Consider the following 18,656-nt stretch of genomic DNA (forward strand, 5'->3'; position numbering starts at 1 on the left):
GTCGCTCCTCAGTACAGCTCCCAGCCCCCTCGCCTGGGATGCCCCGGAATCTTCCTCATGGACCTCCGTCCTCTTCCTGCCACCGTGAGTCCCTTCTGGGATGATGGCCAGAAGGGTCACCACTGCTCCAGTGGGGACAATAAAAAGCTCTTCCTGATTCCCAAAGCCCTGCCCATCCGGCCCTGTCACCCCAGCCACACCGCCCTCTCTGGCACCTGGAAGGAGCACATGATTTCCTGCTCTGGGGCCTTTCAAGTGTTTTCTTGAGCCGCAAGACCTCTGGCCTCAGCTTCTCGCCTGGCTGACTCCATACTTCGGTCTTAGCTTAAAAATCCCTTCCTCAGAGAGGCTTCCCGACCCCAGTCTAAGTGGCGTCCCCAGCGTGCTTCCTAGCTGCTCCAGCTTTTCTGTGCAGTGTGTGTCAGGCTCTGTGGTCACGTACGTACCCGCTGCTCGCACATCAGACCAGGAGCTCCAGGAGGCCATGGCCCTGCTTGTGTTGTCCTCGCACCTAGAGGTGCAGATCGGGCCCCCACTCAAAGCTCTTCCTTGCTCTGCACTGCCAGGGGCCCTCCTTCCTTCTAGCTCGTCCCCGCTCTCTTGCCATCACCGTTTCTTTCCGTCCCCGCAGGGCTTTCTCGTGTACCTCCCCTCCATCTCCATCTGTCCTGAACCCGCAGCCACAGCGAGCCCCAGCCACCTGTTTCCTCCCCGACAAGTCCCAGGCTTCCTGTAATTCACTGCGACTGTCTTTCCTCCCTGCAGGGAACAGGTGGGGACCCCGCTGCCTTGTCCCCTGAGCTGCCCTAGAACTGGGGACTGTGCATGGCACGTATTGGATATCAGCAAACGTGTAGAATCGATGAGCACAGGAGTGATTATCTTGTCACTGACAGTTGAGTACAGGGTTGTTTCTGTTTGAAAGGAATGGATGGAACGCGGCAGCTTCAATGTCTGCGTCACCACCTACACACTGTTCTTTAAAGATTTTATTTATTCATTTTTCCCCCCAAAGCCCCAGTAGATAGTTGTATGTCATAGGTTCACATCCTTCTAGTTGCTGCACGTGGGACTCGGCCTCGCGTTGGACAGAGAAGTGGTGCCTCGGGGCTTGCCCGGGATCCGAACCCGGGCCGCCAGCATCAGAGCGCGCGCACTTAACCGCTAAGCCACGGAGCCGGCCCCACACTGTTCTTTAGAGGCCGCCACGCCTTCCCTGGAGTCTGGTGGAACTGCCTGGTCGCGGACCAGGTGCGGCAAATAAGAACAGGACAGAAAAGCACTCGGAGGTGCTCCTGCTTCTCCAAAGGTCCACAGCACACAGTCTGTTCCCCCGACACTTGAGACCTCCCTATACTGTTGTCACTGCTCACTAGCAACAAAAACCATAGGAAAACTAAGGTGGAGAGTCATTGTCATGTACACATTTGTGAGTGTGTGTGTATAAAATCTACTAGGCGGATTGTAAACTCGGCCCCTGAGTATGTAGGGTCATATACTACGAGCATTCTTCATTGTTCCATTAGGTCTTTGGTGTTTCTTGAGAGCTTTCTGTCATAATTAATTGTCTAAAAATTGGCTCACATCTATCTTAAGAATTTGTAACCTCAAGCAAAAATAAAGAATGCATTAGAAGATTACTCTAGTGCGGTGAATATCACCTTTTTGAAAGAAAATTGGGCCCATAATTTGTATTTAATTCTTAGTTCATCCTTCAGGATGTGCCAGACAATTATTCATTAAATGTCATTTGGTAGTTAAAAGAAGTTAAACTCATCTGAAGAATGTATGAAATTATTAAAAGAGGTTAGTTTAGGCGCTTCCTGGGAGCACCTGCCCAGAGAGAGCACTCATGAACATGGAGTCAGTAACACAAAGTGGATTTTGGACCAGTCCTGGTTCAAAGCCAAGGAACTTTCCGGGGGATGAGGTTACATTAGAATTGGTCATGTCGTTGTTGTCTAAAATGTGAGCCAGGGCCGGAAGGTCAGATGTGCTGGCATCATGCAGACTGTAACCTAGCAGTGTTTGTTGTCACAAGATTTGATATGCTTTATAAATAAAAGATTTTAAATTTAATTGAAGAAACAAATTTGTGAAAATGTTTAATAGGAGGAAATTTTCCATATATTTGGAGTTAAAGAAGGTACAAGTAAGAAAGTAAATAAAATAAAAATATCCTTTGGGTGACTAACAGATTTGGTTAAACCCTAAGGAAATTATTGAAAGAATGTTAAAAAAAATCCAGTAGGCTGCATGATAAAAATATTTCTACTTTGGTGAATTTATGGTTAAAGACATTGATGCTAAGGGGAAGAAATGTGTGTTTTTAGAGAGATGCTTTGAAATTGTTTTAGCAGACATCGTTTTAGGAAATCTTTCTTTCTGAGCATTTAGTGTTTGTCTGCAATATTAGTACTGAAGGTTGATCAGAGGAAATCCTTGTACAGAGTACCTGAGTGCAAGAAGTTGCGAGTGTTTCCTAAGAACAATCAAATAGTATTAGAACACGCCATTGTTCAGTGTTATAGTAGTTCCTGCAAATGCAAACCCAGTGTGGATCATTAGCCTTTGCCACACACAATCTACCGGGACAGAGTAGTGTGGGTTTGTTGAGAACTGTCATGTGTGATAAGGAGAAACTGAGCCATACACTTCTTCTCTTTCACAGTTAGCACCGTTTGCTCCTGACGGACAGTCTTTTGCACAACAGGCTCGTGAGGCTGTGAACCATGGTGCACTTTCTAATCCTGGGGATTTCGAGGCCCTGTTTGGACCTCCCCATGAAAGCAGCCGACGAGGGGAACCAGGATTCCTGCCACAGACCTGTGATACGGCTGCACAGAGTGCGTCATTGTGGACCGCCTGCGTCACTGTTCCTGGAGGTCTTGCTAAGACTTCAGGCTACCCAAGGTCGCCAGGTCGCACACACTGTGCACTTGGAGATATATGCTGATTTCCCGAAAGTTCACTAGTACTTCTCTGCCTTCTTCCCTGTTACTAAATATCTAGTTGTAGATGAGTAAAGTAGAGGAGAAAAGAAGGTCTCTCCCTCTTTGTTTTTACCTCCCTCGCTGGGACTGTGGTCCACTGGTCGGGCACAAGGGCCTGCAGTGTCCGCATATCTGAGAAACCTACAGGTTTACCCCACCCAGGCAGCATGTTTGTGTGCAGAAAACTTCAGTTCTCATAGTTGCAGATCTTTACCTCATTTCCTTCAGGGAAAATTTGATGGCAAGACATGTGGCTTCAAGAAGACAAAGAGAGCTCGTGTGTAGACACTGGTTGGGTGGTTTTTCTGGTGTAGGAAACAGCTCGTAACAAGCCTCAGCGTAGACTAGGAGGAGGGGTCCACGAGGAGATTCCTCCTCAGGAGAACGTTGGTTCCTCTGTAGCCAATAAGTGACCATGGACGTAGAAACAAGAGGTTATCCGGGGAAAGTTTTGAAGACTACAGTGAAGTGACATTAGGAGATGATAACAATATCTGTACTTTCTGCAGAAGTCACTCAGTGTTTGTAACCCCTGGTATGTCATGATTGATGGAAGGACTCACGCTTTTTCTTAGATCACATTTAGTAAAAAAAAGAAAGAAAGAAGAAATCAACAAATCTTTATTATCATAGTACCTAAAAAATAACAGGTGCCAGACTGATTGTAATGAGCCTATGCTGCCTTTAGATGATACAAGCATTTATTTTGTGGAGATGCAAACGAGGTGTTGAAAAGCAGCTGAGAAACATGAGCGTACGTTAAAATGCCATCGTTCTGATCGTCAGAAGGCCTTATTTGAAGATGTCACCCGGCACCCGCAGTGGGCTTGAGAATAGCACACTGAAGCAGTGGAGTGTGACCCCTTTCTTTCTCAGTTCTAGTGTATTCATTCGTATTCATGACCCTTAAATAGTATTTATTTAGATTGCATTTGCAGACTGCCTTTTTAAAGATGAAATATAAGTGATTTTTATCATTTGGTAAGTAGGTTATTTAAAAAAAATGAAAGAACATAAAATAGTTCTAGATTAGCTATCTATTTCAAAATCTCTTTTATAGAGTATTAATTTTAGGCATTAGATATATAAGCTTAACTCTATCAATGCACATATATCATTATCTAATAATTATTTGTGTCTGTGATTTCATTGAGCCAAGAGTATGTTTTATCTTTTCCCATTATCTAATATCTTAATATTCCATCAACAATTATATATAAATGAATGTAAAAATGATTAATATAACAATGAATAGTAAGCACTGACCTCGCTGTGTACAGAAAGGGAAGTATTGCTGGTGCTAGATAAAGGCTCCTGGGAGAGGAGAGTTGAATAGAGTCCAAGTCATGGCCTGGCCTCAGTTTCCCTGAGAAGTTATGGGACCTCTTTCTGGGGAAGCCACTGGGCATGTCCAAGAAGTCCTGAGAGACATTGGGCTCCCGTATTTAGAGCCTCTGAGAGGAAAACAGTCAGGGGAAGCGAGCTACTCTGTGCTTTCTGCTTCTGAGACTCCCTCAAGCTCTCAGGTGCAGGTCACAGCAGAGCCCTTCCAAGGGGAGAAATGAAGCCTGCAGGTGATCCAAGCGGTAGGACACAAGGAAGAGTTGGGAGCTCCTACAGATCTTCGACTCCTCAGCACACGGCTGGGGAGCCACATACAGGGAGTAGCCTGGGCCAGTCCGCATGGACACTCTGCCCTCAGGTGAGAAAGACAGCTTCCTGCAAGGAGGCACCGTGATGACCACAGCTCGCACTTGGCTCTAGTGAGGACTGGCTGTCCTCTGTGTCTGGTGGAAAGCTCTGATCCTGGAATCTCCTTTGACCATTGTCCTGGGGATTCCTTTTGCTTCTCTCTGTGTTAGATCTGCTTTTCTGAGTCCCATGTCTTCCTTTGTTGTTGTTTTTGTTTATTTTCTTAATAAACAGCAGCTTCTTGAGAAAGAGGACAAGAGAAGTAAATTTTTTGACCATGCATCTTTAAGAAGTCTTTATTCTAGCCTCATGCTAGATGCATAGTCTGCCTGGCTATAGAATTCTAGTTTGGAAATCATTTTCCTTTTGAATTTTAAGGCTTTGCTCCATTGTCTTCTAGCTTCCGTAGTGGCTATTGAAAAGTCTGTAGAATTCTATTTCTGATCTCACGTCTGTGACCTGTTGTTTTTCTTTGGAAGCTTGTAGAATTTTCTCGTTTCCCTGGTGTTTGAAGTATTGCAGTGATGTATCTTGGTTCATGTCTGTTTGCAGCTCTTGGACTGGGCACTCAGTGGACTACTGCAATCTAGAAATGTATTCAGTTCTGGCAAATTGTGTTGAATTACTTTCTTTGATGGTTTTCTTCCCTTAGTTCTCCCGCTCCCCGTCCCCCTCCTCCCCACCCTCCTCTCTCTCTCTGCAACTCCAGTCATTCAGATGTTGCATAATCTCTGGGGTTAGTTCTCTTATGTTCCTAGCTTCTCTCTTTGATTCTTCATCTGTTTATTATTTTGATTTACCTTTGGGAGACTTCCTCAATTTTATTTTTGAACTCTTCCATCATGACTTTTAAATAAAATTTCTAGATTTTTTTTTTAAATGGTATTCTGCATTTGTTTCCTGGATGTATTTTCTTTCTTCTCCCTGAGGACATTAATGAGAGTTAAAAATTTTTTTTTCTCCTGGCATAGTCTCTTTTTCCCTTTAAATTGTTTTTGTTTTTGTTATGGTCTCTATCTTTTATTTTAGAGGTTTTTCTCAGATATCTGATAGTCTTCGATTGTCTGCTCATGTTTAAAATGAAGGACTAAAACACCAATTTGAAATTCTGTGAATCTGGGCAGGACTTATCAACTGTGAGCTCAAAAAAGGGTGACTTGGCTGGGATATTTGTGGGAAGACCCCTGAAGGCAGAATTGTAAGGCTTTTCTCTTGGGCCTGTGAGGTTCTCCGAAGAGGAGCCCGTTCATTTTCCTAGAGAAGGTTGGGGTGCCCACATTCCGCACAAGTCAGGAAAGAGATTGGGAGTTCTCAGCATTTGTTACGCATAGCTCACTGAGTGCCCTGTAATCGCAGAATATGGCCCCACAGCCCCTCCAGAGTTCTGCCAAGGTGGTGGAAAGCCCCTCAGTGCAGGGACGTGGGGGTTTGGGGAACAAGTGCTCCTCCACCGGCTCCAGCGAGGTCTCTTATCTCGGCATGCCCATTCTCCCCTCCTCCTGTCGGTTCCCGACCCATCTGTGGAGTCAGCGGGGAGGGTCAGGCAGCGCTTGCTTCCTCACCATTTTAGCATTTGGCTGTTTGGGAGCTGCCGCATCCAGGACCACATATCTCTCTGCTCTGCAGCTGCCAAAATCCCGTTAGACCTTCCACACTCCTTTCCCTGCCTTTGCAGGATTATGTGTTTGAAACCCTCTGCTGCAGTTTTCGTGGAGTTTGGGGAAGGAGTGATGTTGGTGCCTGTGCGCATGTGTCACTGTAACCTGGTCATTTGCTAAACAAATGACATAGAGAATGAAAATCTTTTAAAGTTTTCAAATGAGCCTAAAACTATTGTATGTTTTTCTCATAATCCCTACAGAACTCAGGAAGTTGGTCAGTGTCCTTCATGTTGTGGTGAAACTGCAGAGAATTTGTGACCATGCTGATCTCATCAGCCCCAGACTGTCAGGCTCTTCCTGTGTGTCGGAGGCCTTGGAATTTAGAACAGCTTCCTGGATACTTCAGGCCCTGGAGCCTGAACTGTGGAAGGTGAGAGAAGGGGGAGCCGCAAAACCTGGTAGAGTTCAGGAGAATGACTGAATTGTTCTTTTTTCTCAGCAATTAGATATTAAGTGATAACTGAGGAATAACATGAACCTCACGCTGTTTAAAGCAGTGTCTGATTGCTCTTGTCATCTGAGCATCTTCCCAATATTAAGGGTATATATATATACATATATATATATTTTTTTTTTCATGAGGAAGATTAGCCCTGAGCTAACATCTGTGGCCAATCCTCCTCATTTTGCTGAGGAAGATTGGCCCTGGGCTAACATCTGTGCCCATCTTCCTCCACTTATATGGGATGACGCCACAGCATAGCTTGATAAGTGGTGCGTAGGTCTGTGCCTGGGATCCGAACCTGTGAACCCGGGCCACTGAAGCGGAGTGCACAAACTTAACTGTTACGCCACCAGGCCGGCCCCTATTAAGGGTATATTTTTAAAAGGGGGTGAGGGTCTTCTTTTAAAGACAGAGTGGGATGAAAGGAACAGCTTCCCCTGTCGCACTCGGTTCTCTGATGCGGCTCTCCTGCCATCCCTGCCGCCTGCCTGCCCGCTGTATCCGTTCTTTTTCTTCCTCTTTTCCTGCTTCCTCCCTTCCTTTTGTCTGGCTGTGCTTCCTTCCTTCCCTCCTGACATGTGTGTTTTCATCTTTGGTTACATATCTGGTTACCAACCTCCTGCTCGGCCTCCGTCTGTCATGTTGAATGAGCGACTCTCCTCAGGAGCCTCAGTGTCCGGCTCAAGCCGTCACTCTGTCACTGAACCCTATTTGGTTGCAATAGATTCCAGGGGGTTCTCAGGTTTTCAGTGGGCTTCCCGGGTGGGGCCTGACTCCAGAAGTCTTGCTCTCTGAAGCTGTCAGGAGGAAGAGGCGGGAGTGCACGGGGCGTCTTGTTTGGACTTGCGCTATCTTTTCCTGCTGCTGGGGAGTCGAAGCACTGAGTCCTGGTGCCGTGGGTTGGTGCTGTGTGGGGTGTAGCCTCTGGGTTATGGGAGGACATTCTGGGAAAGCTGGAATGTGTGACATATTGAATTCTTTTAAAACCAGGATCCCGACACGTCAGTGTTTGGTCTGATTGGGGTAGGAAATAAAATGACACATCGTGAAGCACAGGTGCTGCCCAGACGGAAGGTAGAGAAGGTGCTAAGTGAAGGAATCTACAGCTCACCCCTTCCTCAGTCAAGACCTAACCCAGTAAAAATCAAACCACACAGGTATGCCATGCGGAAGGAAAAAGGTGCATTACCTGCTGAATGTTCAGTTCTGATCTGATGAAATGTGGGCAGTTTAATTGAAACGTGCAGGCTTGCCTGTGGGAGGTTTCTTGTTGTGTCGTTGGGCCGGGGACCCAGGCGGGAGTGGGGGCGGTGCCCTTGCAGTGCACTCGGGACTTGAATCTGGAAACATCCGATGTCGTCACCAAGTCTGCCGTCACTGCACCCTGTGAAACGTGGGGCCCTGACGTCGTCATCTGGCTTTTCCTTCTTGCAAACCGACGCGATGACCCTGTCGTGACCTGCAGGCGAGGGTGGGAGGCAGATGGCACACCGGGCGTCCTCTGTCCTGACTCAGTAACGGATGAAGGATTCCTCTGGAGAGGGGATGTATTGACGAGATGCCCAGCTTCCCCGGGTGGGCGACGTCCGTGCCGTGAGAAAGCTTTCCTCCCCGGCGAGGGCCTCTCCGTCTCCTGGTGCAAGTGGTTTCCCTTCAGTCCGTCTCTCCACCTGGAAAGTTTTATTCAGTCTTCAGAAGTCCAGCTTGTAGACTCACGCGTGCTCCCCGGAGGAAGCTGTTTTCACCGCCCTGCCTCCTCCGGTCCCTCCTCCTCTCTCCCTGCTCCTTACCTGCTTTACATCTCTCTTTCTAAACTGCGTCAGTTAGGGTTCTTTGTAAACAGAGGTCGATACTGAGGACAGAAGTGAACAAAGGCATACACTAGACATCTCCTCAAATCGCAGCACTGGTTGTACAGCAGATCTTAGGAAGGACAGCTGGGCGCCTGGGCAGTGAGCTTGCAGGCAAGACACTGCGGACCTGACGTTTCCCCATCTCTGTCTCTGTGGCATTCCCCTCCATGTCCCAACTCCCGGGACACACAAACTCTCGCGCTCCCCTTTGGATCAGGAAGTGGGTTATGAAGTTGGCCAAAGCAGAATTTTCCTTCCTTGTGATTTGGTGCGTGAAGCTTAGATCTTTATTAAGAATTGTACTCTCTGTTATGATAAAGTGCTCTCTGTGTCTCTCTCACTGATTTTTGCCTGCAATTCTGTCTTGTCTAGTCCATGATCAGATCTGCCATCTATTATCTATGATTCACAAATCCTGAAATCTCTGAAACCAGGAGCTTGCTTTTTCTAAACTCTGTATTACAAAACTGAGTTCATCTGGCCTGAATTCATCTCGCCAGGCCTACTGGACCTGAGATAACAGGATGAACATTGTTGGGGGTTTTTAGTAGGTTCTCAGCTGTGTCAGGAATACACTCCCTGTTTCACATGTCTGGGTTTTAGGGAGAAGTAGTGACAACATACAGTTTGTCCATCTCACTACTTTGTGGTCCTATCTTGAGTAGCTTGCCGTTGACCTGGAGGAAGTTATGGATGGGCAGCGGAGTAGCCGTTAGGAGAGCAGGACTCAGTCTTGTCCTGCCACTCCCAACAAGGGATGGGGCAGGTGCCTTCCCCTCTGCCGTGAAGCTGTCAACTCTAAAGCGAGGGCACCGAGAAGACCCTTGCAAAGGCCCCTCCTGGGCTCTAAATTCTATGAGTTTTAGCTGATTGGATGAACAGTTACTTCCGAGTTCATTAATTAAAACTTGTAATGGATGGATGCTTAGAAATCTTCTATGTGTTTGTACTTGAAAGGGGGAAACGGACACCGTGAAGGTCGTGTGGGAACTCCATCACGCGCAGGCCTGGAGGGAAGGGCAGGCGAGTGCCCTGCGGCCAGAGGAGGAGGACTTGGTCATCTACAGGGGGAGACTGCGACCAGCAGGTGGGACCCGGGACCAAGTGGCAGTGTGAGGGGCGGAAGTCTGGCGCTCACATGTCCTCGAACAGGTGATCTGCAGTAGCCAGGGGCTCGGTGGTCCCCCAAGCCCGAGGTGGGAGAAGCTGTGAGAGCCCAGAGCAGGCAGCATGGCTCGGTCCAAGTCGGGGGCATGAGCCCCCAAGGGACTGGCAGGAAATTGAATTTCTACTCCAGTTTTTACTGCTGTCTTGAGTGACTACTTTGTAACAACAACTCAAGAAAGCACCACTTGAAGAAAATAATCTTTTATTGCAAAGCATTATGAAGGGGAATCCAGTTACACACTTTATGAACCTAAGGAAAATGATTCTTATTCATATCTGCTATAAGGCCTAGAAAATGCTATGGGGTCTCCTTAGGAAAGTCCCAGAACTGCAGATGAACCACTCAGGTGTGTTGTTTGTGAGGCAGTGTCTCAGGCCCACTGCATGCCCGGCCGAGGGTGGTGGCTTGGGTTCTGGCGGACCAGCTGGGGGAACAGCTGCGTGGACAGAGCTGAAGCCACAGCAGTGAGCGCGTGTGCTCGAGACACCTGTGGAAGGAGCTGTGTTTGACTCTCCCACAGGAATATGTTTGCGAAGGTGCAGACGGACAGACTGAAGTGATGCCGGTGAGTTAGCAACATCTTTTGTGTAAACTCGGTTCTCTCCCTTCGCCCTTTTTCAGCGTTTGTTGACTGGCTGTTGGGCTCAGCCTTGTGCTCCGCCGGCAGATGTGGGTGGGTCGGGCGCCTTCCAGCGCCTGATCTGAGGTGCTGCGATGAGGTTTGACGGAAGCCCCCACCATCACTGCAGACGTGTCTTAAGGTCCCTCTGCCTCTTTGTGGCCCTAGGTGCCCCGTCCACCTCTGTCCCTAGAGACTGGTTTGCACGTGAGGGATCCCACACAGGCACTGGGCCGGGTGCCTCTGCACTCAGCACTGATGGAGATGGGTGGTTTCCACTTCTTTGCCGGCGTGACTGAAGCTGCTGTGAGTGTGTGTCTACGTCTTGGTGTGAACCCATGTTTTTATCTCTCAGGTGCAAACCTGGGAGTGGAGAGGCTGGTGGCATGGAGATACAGGTTTCACTTCTGAGGACTTGCCTGGCAGCTTCTGGGAGGCTGCCACTGCCTGTGCTCACCCCCCAGGCGAGGGTCCCATTGCTCAGCGCTTGTCTGCACATGGTGGTGTCTTTAATTTTAGCCATTCTGACGGGTATGGAGCAGTTTGCACTTGTGTTTCCACGATAACCAGTGTCACGTGTAATATGTTTCAATGTTGCAGCTCTGGACCCCCCCATGCCCCCAGGATGACGACGATGTCCACAGGGACTCAGTCTTGTGTCTGCTATACGAGGCCACGCCCATCCCGAGTCCAGGCTGCCTCCTGTGCACGTGAGGAAGGGGCACAGGCGACACCGGCCAGACCTTTCTGGGGATGACCTTACTCGACCAGAGCTGGCCAAGCCCTTCCTACATCTAGACATTTTCCCACCCCTCGTTTACTTCTCTTTTTGGGGATGCAGGCAGCATTGCTGATCCCTTTCTTTCAGTCTTGTCTCTAAAAATGGAATTAATTTTCTGACAAATATGATCCCTCTCCTGGCTGTGACCACAGGGTGACCAATTGGCCTGTGAGCCGTGCTTAGCACAGGCCCCCAGTGCGGGTCAGCAGCTTTGGAAGGTGCAGTGGGGCCGTGCGTTTTCAGCTGTGAGCTTCTGGCGCGGACCCACAGGAGACCAGGACCCGCATGGACTCGCTCTCGTAGGCTTTCCCCTGGGGTGTTGGCCTAGCTGACGCTGTGTGTCTGCGTTTATCCATTAGCACTTTGGTCCCAATTAATATGACTGAAACCTGGGGCTATTTGATACTCATGGAAGGCAGTGGTGATTATTCTCTGTCGTTATCTTCTTGGATATGCCTGTCTTTAGGATTTTGAGGTGATGTGCATCCACCAACTGGTAATGCAGTAATTTTTAAAAAGAGCATGGCTTCCCTGTGTTGAGTGTTTATGGGGACCAAGGACCAGTGCGGGTGCTCCACAGTGACACAGAATCCCTCACCCTCACCACATCCTGCGGCATCCTCTCCTCCCCCCCAGACGTGGAGGGGCTGCACAGGGTGGGGCGACCGCCCTCGGCACGCCCACCCGGTCACCTCTCCCACCTCCCAGCCCGTGGCCGTCCTCCACACCCTGCTTTCCTCCTGCTTGTCTCTGAAGATTCCTCTCGTCGTCTTCCTGCCTCACTGAGACGACAGTCCTGTCTCAGCTGCAGGCAGGAAGCAGCAGCGTCACGGGGAGGCGGTCGTTCCTCCTCGGTCGCTGTCGGACCCGGCGACACCGGGCATGTTGACGATTCGACGAGAAGGGAAGGAACAGAAGAACATTCTGTTGAAGCAGGAGGTGCGGTTTGCCCAGGCTTTGCCCACTTCTGTCAAGTCGGCGGGCGAGTCTGTTGCAGGGCACCCCACGTGGCTGGTGGTGAGGACTGGGCGCTGCTGTGGGAGAGCGCCCGCCGTCACTGCTCCCACGGCATCAAGGGGTCAGCCGCAGGGCAAGCACACCGTGGTTCTTATTCGGGTAGATTTTCCAGTCTTGCCATGCTGCGTAGTTAGATTTGAAATCTCAAGTGTGAAATCTCAAGTGTGAATAAAAGTTTTTTCTTCCTAGGCTGTGAAACAGTTACTGGGGCTTCCTTTAACTCTGGCTGCCGTGTCCCCTGCCCACACACCCAACCGGGATCTTGTGAGCGGCAGCGTGCAGCCGGGTCTGCCACTGTCCTCAGCGGTGCCGCACGGGGACCAGAGCGTTTTTGTCCCGAGGGAGGAAGCAGAGGTGAGCTCGTTATAAAATCCCAGTGAGCGCCAGACTCTGTCTCCTCTCTCACGCATAATGCACATTTTACATCAAATAAAATTGTTGCAGAAAACAGTTTGCTCAGATATAAACATGCAATATATTGTTTTCCATAATATATTTTGAAAAGAGAAATATTGAGAGAACCTGGCATACAGAACAGAAATTGCATACAGAACGAAACGTTGTAAAATGTGAGCTACCGTTTCCCACGTCACGTCTCCTGTTCCAGAGAGAGAGTCCCAACGGCCAAAACTGAGTTTGTCTCTGCGATCTTGGCGAGAGAAGAGTAAGGTGCCCCTGCTTGGCCGGCTCCGGGTCTAGGGAGCTGTCACGTGATTGCAGGCGCCCTGCAGTGTCACTGTCATGCGGCAGCTTGTGGAAATGAACGCAGCCCCTGAGAGTTAGTCAGTGCTTTTCTAAACTGTTTGCAAGTTTGGACTTAGATCTTTTCCCACTCCTAGACTCTCCACGTCTCCTGTTGTTGTTTGGTTCGTTGGTTGAATTCTTAGATAATGTACTTTGGCTTTTGTTTTTAAAGAGCAGTGTCTGGACGCAGGATCACATTTATGGTTTGGTTCTGTCACATGAAATGTGACTGGTGACGGAGCTCGCAGAGTGGTCGTGGCTGTGTGGGAGCTGCAGTAGCTTCGTTTACTTCCAAATCACACTCAAGACTTTTATAACCCTGGAGACACAGCTTTTCTTTTGCTGAGTAAGATGCAGATAAAGTCTAGTTCTTTTTTGTAATAAAAACTTTTTTCCTATTTCATAGTTAATGTTTGATGCTAATCCTAAAAAGAAAACCAAAAGCATCTATAAGGTATTAACATGTACTTTTTATTTTTTTTTATTTATTTATTTTTTTTTCTAAAGATTTTATTTATTCAGTTTTTTCCCCCCAAAGCCCCAGTAGATAGTTGTATGTCATAGGTTCACATCCTTCCAGTTGCTGTACGTGGGACCCGGCCTCACGTTGGACGGAGAAGCGGTGCCTCGGGGCGCACCCGGGACCCGATCCCGGGCCGCCAACATCAGAGCGCGCGCACTTAACCGCTAAGCCACGGAGCCGGCCCTAACATGTACTTTTTAAAAGTCATCTCAGATGAGTTATTCATAATGCTTATAGTGGAAAAAAATTTTAATTATTAAAATTTCCCATTTAATATGACCTAGTTTTTATTTTCTCTCTTCATGAAACTCTGCTTTTATCATTTTTTCTTTAAGTTTGATTTCTTTATTTTTTTTTTCCTTTTTGACATATAATTCATTTCCTTTTTGGTGACTCTTTCTGGATGGCATTTCTTTTTTGTTTTATTCATCGAATAGTTACATGAAGGCAGTGTGCTCACTGGGTTGGCATGAGGGATGGGGGAAGAAGGAGTAAGTGTCAGACGTGGTTGTTGTCCTTGAGAAGAAGGGAGATGTACGTCATCCGGCTGTATGGATGGTGCCTGTTCACATCAGGAATGACTGACGACGCAGGGCGGCCTGTGCTTGGGCCAAGGTGGTGGCGAGGTGGGACCCACAGGGCCTTCAGGGATCTCTGCAGGGAGAGTGCCAGGACGTTTCCCTGGAGGGCGTGAGGGTGAAACTGGACTCCATGCCCTCTGTTCCAGGGGTGCCAGATGGGGGGTTGGAGGTGCAGCAGCAGAGGTCGTGAGGTGTGTTTGGGGGGTAACATGGGGATGAGTGTTGGCTTGGTGCCCATGCTGAGGAATCAGCTTCATTCTGTAGACAGTGGTAAGCCCCAGGGGTTTTAGAGCATGAGAATCCTGTATTTGAGATATCATCGTATATTTACTCATAAATTTACCATTTCCCATGTGCTCTATACTTGTGTAAATCCAGATTTCTACCTGGTGTCATTTTCCTTCTGCCTGAAGAACTTTCTCTAACATTCTTAGGGCTTCCAGGTGACTTGACTGCGTCCTAGAACAAAGCTTGAAAATACCAAGGAAGGAATACCTTGAATCCAGCACCCAACAAGCTAAGTGCTGGTCTGCTGGTGATGATTTTTTTTCAGCTTTTCTCTCTCTGAAAAGCCTGTTTCACTTTTGTTTTGGAAAAATATTTTCCCTGGATATAGAATTCTGACTTGATTTTTTCTTCCCAAACTTTGATGATGTTGTTCCATTGTCTTCTTGCCTGCATTGTTTCAGGTCACAAGTCTGTTGTCGTCCTTACCTTTAGTCTGTGTATCTAATTTTTAAAGCTGCTTTAAAGGTTCTCTCCTTATTACTACTCCAAACATATTTATCTACATTGGGCCTTGGCATCCTCTTCTTCCTGTTTCTCTGTTGGGGTTTGCTGAGCCCCTTGGGTCTGTGGGTGAATGGTGTTCCTCACGTCTGGAGAAATGTCAGCCATGATGTCTTCACACCTTTTTCAGTTCCCCCTTCTCTCCTTTCCTTCTGGGATTCCATTCACAGCCCACTGATATTCCGCTCATTCTCCCAGTCTCTTCTCTCTCTGTTTCATTTGGGATAGTTTCTATTGCTTTGCCTTCCAGCTCACTATTTTATTCTGTAGTGTCAAGTCAGCTGTTATTTCCATCCTGGATGTTTTTTACCTGCGACACTTGTTTTCAATCTCCTTAGATCTCCCCTGCCTCCTAGCTCAGCATCCCTCTGCCTTCTTGAACATATAATGGCTGTTCGTGTCCTGTCTACTGGTTCTATCATCTCTGTTATTTGTGGGTCCATTGCTGTTCACTGTATTTCCTGCCTCTTTGCATACCTGGTAGCTTTTGAGTGGATGCCAGGCATTGTGGGTTTTACCTTGTTAGGTGCTGGATTCAAGGTATTCCTTCCTTGGTATTTTCAAGCTTTGTTCTAGGACGCAGTCAAGTCACCTGGAAGCCTGTTCCTTTTGAGGCCTGGCTTAAGCTCTGTTTGGCAGGGTCAGAGCAGTCTGGTCTGGGGCTAATGAGAGTCCCCCTGATGAGCCAGTGTCCCTGATACCCATATCTCATGAGGTTTCTCCACTCTGGCTTAGAGAATGAGAATTAGTTCCCAGCCCTGGTGAGATCTGAGACTTGTTCTACCCGCTCTGTCCTGGCTCTTCTTCCCTTGAGCCCAGGTGGTTTTATCCTGTGCATGTGCTATTCATTTCCAGGCAAAGATGTGAGGGGAACCCTCCTCTTGCCCCCATGGAGCTCTCTGCTCTCCAGAACTCTGCCCTTCACGCTGAAGCTGCCTTGGCCTCCCTGCACCCCCAACTCCATCTCCCCAATTTGGAGACTGTTGGGTTTCCTCCCCTGCGCTGAGGCCTCGAAACCTCCCCAGGTGGTCAGCTGGGTGTGTGTGGGGCTCCCCACCCCCAGCTTGCCCTCTCTCAGGGATCACTTCCTGTGCTGCCTGTTATCCAGGGACTAAAAACCATTGTTCCATGTGTTTTTTCTGTTGTTTTAGTTTTTTAAGGTGGAAAGCTAAATCCATCCGTGTTCCTCCACCTGGGCCACAGTGGACATGAAGTCTTGTATTAGACAGATTGATCTGGGCTGGGCAGAATCAGTGGTGAGAGATGACAGGCAGAAAATTAACCCAGTGTATTTGCTGGGTATAGGATCCTGAAAAATAGCCCAAATGTAGATTCTTACATGGAATTTTCTGCCATGTGTGCTCATCTGATGGAGCCTAGCACTCAAGACTGGCAGCTCTCTAGGACCCCAGCGTCTTTTATTTGAGGTGCTCGGGTCACATGTTTGTAATAGAAATACCTGTGATAGCCACCCCGCTGTGTCAAGATAGACGCCCAAGGGGTGTCATGAAATCTGTGCACAGGGCAAGTCTTTAGTTCTTTTTTTTTTTTTCATTTTCAAAATTTATTTATTTTAATTTTTTGTTTTTTTTAATTGATGTTTTAATGGTTTCTAAAAGTCTTTAGTTCTTAATGGTCACTTTTAACATTACATTTTTTTTAAGACAAAGTTACTGTTCATCATAGAATATTTAGAAAAGAGAGTTAAACATAAAGAAAAAAAGTCACCATTAGTCCTCCAGCAGGAGAGAGAGCCCCTGGAAATATTTTGGAATAACTCTTTTCTGACATTTTATCCATGTTTGGATATGAGAGGTGTGTGGTTTGTTTTTAATACTCACATTTCGTTTTCACGTTCTGTTCTGTGGACTGGAGAATACTCTGAGGTTTGGAAATCTGCCTTGGGAGAGGCTCCCTCATCCCACGGCTCTGCCAGTGCCGCCTGTGGGAGCTGACACGCCGGGATATGCGGGGGACGTGGGCAAGAACTGCAGGCGCTTGCGGCCTCTGGGGCTCACAGGCGTGGGAGCCGCTCCTTTGTTAACTCAGCGCCCGCACGCTCACAGTTAGGGCCTGAGGAAGGAGCTGAGGATGGAGCAGGCTTCCTAGGGTGCGCCTCGAGCACCCCGCTGTCAGCCCAGCTCCCAGCCCGAGGCCCAGGGCCTCGCCACCTCCTGGGGGTCGTGATGTCCCCGTGGGCGCAGCAGGGCCCGGAGCCCCCACCCCCGCTAGTGAGCCGTTTCTGAACCCCTGCGTGCTGTTCTGTGAGGGGCCCTTCGGCCCACAGCGGGAGGCCCTCTGTGCAGGGCTGTAAGGACGGCACTGTCACACCACCTCCCAGGTCTGGTCTCCGGGGACGGGCAGGTTCACGACTTGTGCTTTCTGACGCTTCTCTCTCCACCCCTCCTCAGAGAGAGAAAGGTCGAATACGGGCCTCGGGCAGGTGGGGGCACATTAGCTGTGACCTGGGGAGGCTGGTGGGAGCCAAGCTCTGGAGAGTGGTGAGTCCCCTGGCTGCCCCCAGGGGTGGATGGAGAGGAGCAGGCGTCCAACAGAGTAGCACAAAGGAGGGCGCTGACCATCGAGGACGTGAGCGAAGCTGTGGCTGGGCTGTGGGGAGTGCAGGGCGGACAGACTGGGTGGACAGGGCACCAGCCGTGCAGCGGGAAGCTGTTCACTGGGTGCCAGCAGGAGGAGGATGTGACAAGATCGTGTTCTGAAAAGATCATTTTGGCCACAAATGGGAAGAGATCGGAGGCAAGAATGGGTGCTGGAGGGGCAGCAGGCTTCACGCAGGTGGTGGTACAGCGAGAGACGCGGGTGGTGGTGGCTCTGGGCGCGGAGGCAGACAGGATGTGGGCCGGCGGCATGGGGGCAGCGGGGTGGTTCCTGTGTCCTCACAGGTGTCAGGACGTTCAGGCAGGAGACGGCCAGGTTGCAAGCACGGAGATTCCTTTCAGACCAGAATACACACGAGAGACGTGCTGACCTCTAGGTGGCCTGACGGACACGTGAGCGCCACAGGCACTGACCACGATTGAGCATGGTCCCACCTCACTGCCCCCCACCCTCTCTTCCTCGCCTGGCTGCCCAACTCAAGCCCAAAACAAGCGCCTCGCCCTCGTTTCCCTGCTTTTGTGAGAGGGAACCCATTTCCCCGTCTCCTTGCCCTGAGGCTGCAGGGCCTGTTCACTGTGAACGGTGGCCCTCCCGTCCATGGAGCCCTGGTCCCCACTGCTCCCCGCAGCAGCGTCTTCTTCCTGCTCCCAGGTCAGCCCGCCGCCCTCCGAGTCACCCTCGGGCTCACCCTCCGGCTCACCCCCCAGCAGCACCTGCATGTTTCTGATCCCACCGCTCTGCTCAGAGGCCTTCTCGTGCAGCAGTCGGGTCCTGGACGGTAAGGTTGCCCTTCGACTCCCCGCTCTCAGTCTGTCCCTTCATGCTGGCACCTGCCCTGGCCTCTAAGCCTGGTGCTGATTCCTGTAGCTGGAATGTTCTGCCGCAGTTACCTATTGCCGGGTCAGCTACAACCCCAAAACATAGTGCTTACAATGCCACCCCACCCCCCAGGCTTGTGAGTCAGGAATTAGGGTGCACTGGGGGGGCCTCAGGTGGAACCAGCTGGCAGATGGGCTCGTCTGGCCCGTGGGGTGGCAGCAGGACTGAGGCTGGAGCACCCACGTGCAGCCTGGCCTGCAGGGTGTGCTCAGGGCCCTCGGAACCAGTGTCCGAGAGACAGAAGCTGGCACAGCCGCTCTCCAGGTTGGACGTGGACCAGCCCTCAGTGGGG

The 18,656-nt window shown here is 49.5% G+C and overlaps 1 protein-coding gene across 1 annotated transcript in view; it reads left to right on the forward strand.

Annotated features, from left to right (window-relative positions):
* LOC147912496 (putative chromatin regulator EP400P1) overlaps positions 1-6,665 on the forward strand; it is a 37,890-nt gene extending 31,225 nt beyond the window's left edge. The window contains 1 exon segment of the mRNA XM_087423523.1: positions 6,547-6,665. Within this exon segment, the coding sequence (XP_087279649.1) occupies positions 6,547-6,585 (39 nt within the window). The 3' untranslated portion in view covers positions 6,586-6,665.
* The last annotated feature ends 11,991 nt before the right edge of the window (positions 6,666-18,656 follow it).

Source organism: Ceratotherium simum, chromosome 35 (genome assembly GCF_057802395.1).
Source record: "Ceratotherium simum simum isolate JZ-2026a chromosome 35, ASM5780239v1, whole genome shotgun sequence".
NCBI lineage: Eukaryota > Metazoa > Chordata > Mammalia > Perissodactyla > Rhinocerotidae > Ceratotherium > Ceratotherium simum.